The 9,325-nt window shown below is 37.3% G+C and overlaps 2 protein-coding genes across 2 annotated transcripts in view; one reads left to right on the forward strand and one right to left on the reverse strand.

Annotated features, from left to right (window-relative positions):
* Positions 1-6,575, reverse strand: part of LOC117119726 (pre-mRNA-processing factor 17-like) — a 27,148-nt gene extending 20,573 nt beyond the window's left edge. The window contains exons 1-3 of the mRNA XM_033264572.1: positions 6,460-6,575; positions 5,121-5,295; positions 2,559-2,645 (exon numbers count right to left, since the gene is read on the reverse strand). Of these exons, the coding sequence (XP_033120463.1) occupies positions 2,559-2,645; positions 5,121-5,295; positions 6,460-6,575 (378 nt within the window). The remainder of the gene's footprint in view (positions 1-2,558; positions 2,646-5,120; positions 5,296-6,459) is intronic.
* Positions 6,576-8,595: 2,020 nt separating this feature from the next.
* Positions 8,596-9,325, forward strand: part of LOC117119728 (ashwin-like) — a 5,249-nt gene continuing 4,519 nt past the window's right edge. The window contains exon 1 of the mRNA XM_033264577.1: positions 8,596-8,651. The gene's annotated coding sequence lies outside the window, so the exon portion shown is untranslated. The remainder of the gene's footprint in view (positions 8,652-9,325) is intronic.

Raw genomic sequence — 9,325 nt, forward strand, 5'->3', positions numbered from 1 at the left:
TGTGTTCTCTTAGTAAGTGTTAGCCGTAGTGTTTTCGCGGAAAATTCCCAAAGTTACAGTTTTAATATAAAACACTGGCCCCATGCATGTATAAGACAAAATAGATGGTGGTAGACTAGTATTTCCTTGAATCAGCTAATTAAGATGTTAGATGGTTTGTCACAGTCTTTGTTAAACTTTGATTGCAATCTTATTTTATTTCAGTGGCAGACAGTCAAGGCAAGGTATGCTCTGCTTACGCCGAAAAAAAGTATTGTATCTGTTTTATTTAGCATTTTGAAGCTAAATTCATTTACACCAACCTTAATTTTCAGAGATTCATTAGAATGGCTTGTTTTCAATTTTTAGGCTTAAGTTTAGTACCCCAGGATATGATAACTAAGCTGCATTGCATCATACTCTCAGCAGCTTAGACTTTGAAAGTCAATGGAAGTGGAAGCATACCTTACAAAGGTCGGATTTTAGATGGGGACGTAAGGGGAGTTCTTCTGTATAAGAAAATTGTTATGTAAAGCTTTTGCAAAATTAGTAAACATCAATTAAATACGAACTCAAGTTACTGAAGGTGGTAGAGGTCGAAGGGAGATTCACCCCTGCATCCCAACATGCCTATTCAATTAGACTCTCCCTCATTCGCACATAACGCCCCCTACCCCAACATGCCTCTTCAATTAATTAAACTCTCCCTCATTTATTCGCGCGTAACGCCTTCGGGCCGGGCATTAATTGGCTAAAATTGCTATTCTTGCAACCGTGTGGTGGCATTAGAATAGCATATTTAACACAGGATTGGGAGCTCTGCTTGTTAGAGTATGTGTGCATGCTCCTCTTCGCTGCGTCTCAATACCATAAGTGCTTGGAAGCTTGAGTGTGGCGTTTATTCCAGAGCGGCGCTTATAAGAAAGATATTGGCATGGCACTTTCCATGCCCGTTTCCATGTTACCTATTTCACGTATTACCGTAGTTCAGTATGCCTATCATAGGTCATATCATCGTAAAAAAAGCCGTTTATAATGAAAGGCTTGTGTCTTCATTTTGTTATTTATTCATTTTAACACTGTATACATTGTATTTAAAACCCTGTTCTATTACACTCTGCATTAAGCGCCACGGCGCTTATTCTAGAGCGGCGCTTAACGAAAACAAAAATATCACGTTTGTGGTGCGGCGCTTATTCGAACATTTTTTTAATTCGCCCTTGTTGTGTCCTAGGAAGAGATTTTTATTTCACGATATGGTTTTTCTCGATATGGTGTGTTAACTCGTACTTTAGTTGTGATCTTGTACATCTGTTTGGTTTGCATGTTAATTATAGAAGTCTTCGTTCCTGTCCTACCTTTAATGTCCCCTATTGTAGAGTTGATGTCTGTAAACGTAGTTTTATTTATAGACTTTCTCTTCAATATAATTCTCTTATTTTAACCTCTAATATTGACATTTTTCACGATAATTTGTCTATATTTCGTTCTTTTATTATTAATCATTTGAATAGTTGAGATTTTTATACTCGTCTATATATTTGATATATTTAAATTTTATATATTTTACCAGCCTGTTAGTGGCGATGATTCGCTGTTGGTCTGTTGAAATGAAATAAATAAATAATTCACGGTAGCCTAATTTTGTTGCTGCCGGCGAATCGTGATTGCAAACCTTAATGGTTATAAGTTTTAATATAGACTTGATTCATTATTGTCTTTTATTTTTCTACTAACTTACTAGCAACAACCCTTAATCCAATGGCAACCCCAAGCCCCAGCATACCCTGCATTTTACCTTACGGTCCGCCAACTGTTTATTTAAATAATAAACAATACTTAATTCATACAGGTCTCCCTCCAAATTAAGACCACGTTTGGGACCACGGTTTCCATGGTCTTTAGCAGGTTTGATCTGTAATTAGAATACTCGTCTACTCGACTCGCTAAAAGGATAAAATCATTAAGACAATTTCACAGATCGTGTGATTCTGTAAAATAATTGTGTATCATCATTAACTACGTTACACTCCCGACATGTATTATCATTGGAAATTCTCTATGTGTGTAACCTTTTTTTTTTATTGTATAGAACAATGTTATGCACTAGTTTATAGTTCATCTGTTTCAGCTTGTTTTCTTTGATAGATTTCAAGTTACGTGATTAGTTCTCCCTGTAAATATGAGTATAATCAAAGCGGTCGTACAGGTAATCAACAAGAAGACAGCAAATGATACGGTACTTTTGCGTTTACTTAGGCGTTTACTCCTCTGCTGTCTGCGGTATAACATATACTCTTTAAGGCAAAACATATCCTTGGGGTGGAAAAATATTAGCAGATTTATTTTCACGTCTCCAAATCGATAAAGCACGTACAGTTTTTCCATTTTTAGAACCAAATACCGTCACAGACCATCATCGGGGCTATACATAATTACTTTACTTGGTTTTCAACGTTCATCCTCTACTTTATTTAACAGGGTTCCTTGTTGATGATTCGGTAGTTGGGCGAAACCTGAGCATAATATCAAATGAAATAAAATACTTGAAATCAAAATATTGAAGAAAATAATTTTACCTTTGGTGCAAAGAGTTGATCATATGTTGGATTAAAATTTACTTCTTTCTTTGTAAAATCTACGGGTATATGTGTTCCTATATCCTCCTGCAAAGTAAAAATGCATGAATTTTTAATATTTTGAATTTATAAATTTACAGTTTTCATGCAGTCTTTTCTAGTTGAGAGGTTAAAATTTCATAATTGAAAATTTCATATTTTTTTTAAATTTTCATAGATGCCTAACATTCTTCTGTGACCAGAATAGTAGTTAACAATCGATTTCTGTCCAGAAATCAAATAAAATTTCCAAATAAATATAGGCCTAATTTTAAATAAATCAAATCTGTAACAAGTAGTATTGTTGATAGAGCCTGTGACCAGAATAGTGGTTAACAATCGATTTTTGTCAAGAAATCAAATAAAATTTCCAAATAAATATAGGTCTAATTTTTAATAAATCAAATCTGTAACAAGTAGTATTGTAGATAGAGCCTAGGCCTAGTATAGTAGGCTAGCTGTAGGCAGGAACCAGGCGGGAACACGACCCTAGAAAACTTTCCCCTTGCAATCTCGCCCCTTAAAAACTTTCCCCTTAACAAACTCGCCCGACTGTACACAGTGGCCCCCTAACAAAGTTGCCTCTTAACTCGCCCCCCCCCCCAGGAAAAATCACCCCTCCGACTATAGGCTTACATAGTCGTCCCCTAAAGAAACTCATCTCCTAATAAACTCGCCCTCTAGCAAAGAATTTATAAAATGGTAGGCCATCTGACTGAGGAAAAATAGGCCTAACACATGTTTTCATGGAACTGTAGATAGTCCTAAGCCTATACTTTTTAAGACATGACGTCATGTTCAGTTGACTGACTGAGCCACTGCAGGCACTGGCTTATGGCAAGAATGTCAGGCCTAAAGGAACATAGAAAAAATTGTTAGATTATCACTCCCACCTGTGTCAAAAATTTGGGAAATATTGATGTGAAAATTTAAAAAAATTGTTGTCACATCATTTATTTCAGCAGCATGTAAGAAACGATAAAATTAAACCAGTTTGTATACAATATTTCCAATATTCTTGCCAAATAAAACCAGTCCCTCCCTCACTGATAAAAAAGGAAGCAATATTATATTCTTCCGATTACAAAAAAAAAAAAAAAAAAGCACGCCCTCATCACTTTTTTTTTAAAAAGGCAGTGTTTATTATGCCGGCGCCTGCAAATATGCCAAAATAGTTATTTTGCCGGTCTAATTCTCTGATTTCCTATTGTAAAGTATTACGCCATCAAAATTCCGGTAGCGAGTTGTATGTTTTGCAGATGCTGGCAGAGATATTACACGCATTATTGTACCGTACATACTGCTGGTAAAAAGTTCCTTTCCACTAAATTGCGGCTTGCCGGTTGGAGTCACAGATAGTGATGCGGATTTATTTGCGCGAATCCAAGGCGTCGGTTCGGTCCCTGAGATCTGATTGGTTGCTCACATTTTCCATTTTGCAAAAAGTAGAAACAGTTTGAACTACCAATTTCGCTGAAGAAATGTGAATGCAAATGCTTTGTGAAAATAGCGAGTGTTAGATCTGCGACGACGGTATGACGTTAATGTAAGGCATATGCGCATGCGTAATTATATTCATAATGGGTAATTCCGTGTCAAATCAACCAGAGGTCCCAGGTCGACCGTCTCCGATTTTTATGAAAATTCTTAAAAATGATCCACTATGTGAAAAATCAACACACACAAAAGATTAGCCCTACTGGATATGTAGTTTCCGAGATATTGACGCCCCAAAAAAGGGGCGTGGCTGATGCGCAAATGCAATTTCCTCCAACTTTGGAAGCTTATAACTCAGGATTGGTAATAGCTTTCAAGATCAAACTTGGTATTCTAACTTATATTCCCCCATATTACACAAATATGGCATCAGATTAACTGTTATCCCTTCTCTTTTGAAGTTATCTGCACTCAAAATAGCCACTTTGTTTAACGACGCAATTTTTTTGTGATTTTCAATGTCAACCTGGGTCCATATGAGTGAGTGTATACATCTTAAATTACAGATATATTATCTATGGGTAGTTGCCTCTAGCCACAAGCAAGCAAAGGCTGATCAAATGATTTAAAATGGAATGGGAACCATTCAAAGTTGGGACCAGCCCTAAAAAGTGAAAAAAGCCTGTTTCCCATTAAAGGTTCGTCATGTGGACAGTTAAAATCTTTTCTTAAATTTACACCAGTTAACCAGATATATTAGATCTACTTATACACCAAATTTCAGCTTTGGTTCTCAGCTCCTTCATGGTTAGATACTATGTTGAAAACTACACATATTGTAACATAATCGGAAATAACTAAATTTTTTAAGAGTTAGGTAATTCCATGCCATGGGAACATAGATTTTTAAAATTTTTCATACTGACAGTTATTTATGTGAATTGAAAAACCTCAAATTTTTAGAATTCCTGTTTGTTTTCCATAGCGGCAGTTTGATGTAAAAGAGGGCGTGGCACAAATTAGTGCACTGTGAAATTAACTTTGATTTTCTTATGCTAATATCTTTGGAAGTATAGCGCCTATAACCTTCAGATTTTGTGGTGTAGGACATCTTTTGCTGCTGATTCCAAATCCAGAAAAGTTGTAGCATGTACCATTGTGGAATAGTAATGGTCTAAAAATGGGACAAAAACCTGCCTGGACAAACTTTTTGCATTTTTGGAGGGCTGTATATACTGGTAATACTGGTGGGTTAGGATTCCTAAAAAATTTGGAGATAAAAAAAGATTTACTTTTTGAGTTACGGCTACCTGAACAATGGTCCAGACACATATTTTAACATAATCGGAAATAACGAAAGTTGCCAAGACTTGGGTTATTCTATGCCATGGGTATTAGATTTTTTGCAAACTGACAGATATTCATGTGAATTGAAAAACCTGGAACTTTGAGACTCCAATTCCTGTTAATTTTCCTGTAGCAGCAGTTTGACATAAAGGGGATGTGTGCACAAAATAGTCTGCTGCAAACTTAACTTGGATTTTCATATCCCTATATCTTCAGAAGTTCAACGCCTATAACCCTGTCTCTTATACACATCTAGATGTGTATAAGAGACAGCTTAAAATCGCTTCATGAAAAAAATCTCCCTATTTTTTGGTTTTTAAACTTGGGATCTCTGAATTAATGTCGAAATATTGAATCCCAACACGATGGCGTGTATTTCAATACTTGGAGTATGTATTATACTTTCTTATCTGAGATTAATCAGTGGGCCTTTCGGTTTTAAGTTAGCATAATGTATACAAATTTGATTAAAGTTAATCATGATGACATAATGAATTATAACAAAAGGATCATCAAGCCTATGATAAGTAGATATAAACAAGAGGGTCATAATTTATTAGACTAACTAAACAGCAGGGGAATAAAGTATGTATTATTGTCGTCAACGGTCTATTGTTAAACGCGTCATCAGTGTTAGTTAACGAGTTACGCCTTTTGGCAGCACACCAAAACTCCCAAAAGTCTATAAAATTAAATTAATGTTTTATTAAATATTTAACTTATTTCTGTCAGTCAAAGGTATGTATTCTTGAGCAAAAAGTCATTATCTAACCTTTGTAAAATACTAATCATATATACACTCGGGCGTTGAAAAACATTGTCGGGCGGTGTTTAGTAGGACCCCTAGGCCTATGCATATAGTGGTTCTACTACATGTAGCTACTCTAGGCCTAGCATAGGCTAGGCCTGATATTATATATAGGCAGTACTATATTGTACTATCTTGGCCTTGCTACGGCTATCTTTAAGCCTTAGCCTAGCCAGGGCTAGGCCGCTTTTAATGTTCAGCCAGAATAATTTGCCTACCTATGTTTTGCTTTCATCAGCTTCATAATTTTCTAAATGAAATTTACCGTACTTCCAGTACGGTAAAGTTACGCCATGCTGCCTGGCGTCAAGCAGTAGTAATAATTCATCATCATCATCGACTAAATCTGCTACGACGAACAGATTGTCTATCCTGGCAGCAGCCATCATACAGTACATACAGAGTCAAAGAACTTAAATAGCTAGCCTGTGTTCCAGGCCCTAATTTTAGGTTACTCACTCTTTATTGCACTTAGTGCGCACCATACCTAATTTAATTGGCGTCCCATACTCGATTTCTTTTTTTTTCGAATTAGGGCCTGGGCAAACGATTCATGCGTACGATTTCCCACATCAAATTTGATGTGGGATATCGTATGCATGACTGATTTTGTAAATCACGTGATTGGCTAACTTCATGCATATTAATCAATCTTGGTAAATTTTCAAAATTGAAGATGCGGATGTCTCCGCTAGAACAAGCTCCAGCTCCCTTTTGGCTACCTACTTGAATTAAAACAGTTAGTATAATAGTTCTGGCCTGCTGAGAACGACATGGACTGATAACCGTAGGCTATAGGCCTACTTGGAAACTTGCTCACCACTAGCTGCTACACAGATTTAGGCCTTTAGGGTAGAATATTGTTAAAAGGGTAGACCTCTGTAAGTAAGAACTTAAAAATAGGCCAAGCCTCTACTAGTCTAGACTAGGCCTACTACCAGACTCCAGGCGAGGCCTGAGCCATCCTACTGGAAAGTTAAAGTTTTGTTGTATTTGCTAGTCTTAGCTTAATTGTTTTTGCCATTGCCAACATTAGTCTTACTAGGGTCTATTCTAAATATTTTAGGCCCGTTTTATTAGGGAAGACTTTTTAAATTTAGTCATGCCTAACCATGGACCTATGGCCTAACTAGTCGACGCGAGTGACTCAGTTTCGTGGCTCCAAAAATATGAACATTTGATTGGTTGAAATTGTTTATTTCGGTCCGCCCATTTATCCAAATACGGAATATAAGATTATATCATTCTTTTGGCATCCTGGTTCCTGATTTCAGTGTTTTACAAGTCGCTTATTCCGTCTATAAATTAACATTCTCGTTGGTGGCGCTGTCCAGAATGAGAAAAATAATAAGAAATAAGAGACTTGTGGCAAGTCTATTAAATAGCAGAAGAATGAGCTGTTCTGGTTCCGCGTATTTGCATTAAAATTGATGGAACATCCACCCTCCTGCGAATGGGGTAAAATTTGAATATTTTACAAGGTGGAGCAACTACAGGAAACAAACGAACCAGAGCAGCGCCTTTATTATTACTATATAGCGCCGCCGAGCGGACGGGGTAAAATTGTTCACCGTGTACCCACAATGCCTTTTGAACGGATGTTCCACTATAATTGGAAAGCTGCTCTATCTTCTGCTATTTATTTATTATCTTTGATACAGTGTGATTTTTAATTCAGTCAAGCATGTCCGGTGGTGACGTATGTATTTGCATCGTCGTCGCAAAACGGGTTTAGCCAGGCGAGAATTTGCATAATAATTAACTGTAACCAGGAAACGTGTTTCAAAACATTGCTCACGGCGTACGTAATTGAATGCTGATTAGTCATTTCGTCACCCGAAAGTCAATGCAAGACCCCCCCCCCCGCAACGGAAAAGTTAAACACGGTGGCACGCCAGGTCTAGTTACTATAACACAGCCCGGCTTGAGATAAGCCACCTAGTTCAGACTGGCAGCTGGAGGATAAACCCGGTGAGTTGAGCCGGGTTTGTCCACCTAGTCTGAACTAGCTTATCGTCTGTCTGGCCAACCGTGTAATACGTCATAGATAATTAGCATATCGTCTTAGATTACTTGTTGTCGCAAATCTAATAAGCAATTAGTAGAGCTCAACATAGTACACTAAGGCCTATAGGAAAATTATTATAAGGTTAGATTTAATGCTTGAAAAAATATCGAACTGTTGTAGTAGCAGTTATCGGTTGCTATAGTGATATGATCAGTATACGTTGTGCGTATTTACATTTAGCTGTGCGTATGCTGATTTTTGCTCCTCCTGCAGTACGTGTTTAATTATAACTACACATCAACAGTACAGTACGGATACGCTGAATAAATATTGTGTTAGAAAGAACCTGTTTGTAATGCTATTTTAATAGACTTTCGTCAAAAAAAATAAACATTTCAGCATTCAAGAGAGAATACAGTCACTGACGTCCTTTTTGGTCGGTGCATGCAGGCAGGTAAAATCGTGCGATTTCATAACTAGGCTGGGCTACGGCCTAGTAGTAGTAGTAGGAGGAGGAGGCCCGGGCGGCCTACATCTAAATTTGTTCCTTGAGTCTTTAAAATAGGTCTAGAATATTCCTATTAAACGTTCAGTTTTTTGTGTTTATGAAGGTCCATTGATTCAATGAATTCCTTAATTGTTCATACTTAATATGGAATTTGAAGTAACTTTCTTGGGGTTCTAATTAAGCTTGTTTTACGAAAGTAATTTTCAATTACAATTCAATTTTTATCGCGGTGCGCGATGTATTCGCGGTGACGAAAAAAATGAGTATTTTTTTTGCAAACGAACCTAAAAAAATCAAGCCAAGTGTCCACTAATAGAAAAATTAGTAGACGCTGGGGAATAGGCAAATAACATTGGGAGTTACAGTGATGACGTCACGATTGACTTATAAAACTCCTTTTACAGCCTGGGTTCTCGCGAGAGCCCTATACAAGTATCCGGATCGGAAGTTAACCGCTAGCGCTAACCGTTAGCACCTGTGTGAGAACGCCCGATCGGTTACCGCTAACGGTTAGCAAGCGCTATCGGCGGTTAGCGATTTTTTTTTCCGTACGAAACATTTGCATGAAACTTCACTCGGGCCATCTCGGATTGACTCGAGTGAGTACGATACGAGGAACA

The sequence above is a fragment of the Anneissia japonica genome, unplaced genomic scaffold, assembly GCF_011630105.1.
Source record: "Anneissia japonica isolate Jap-2015-1 unplaced genomic scaffold, ASM1163010v1 scaffold4546_len68480_cov126, whole genome shotgun sequence".
Lineage (NCBI taxonomy): Eukaryota > Metazoa > Echinodermata > Crinoidea > Comatulida > Comatulidae > Anneissia > Anneissia japonica.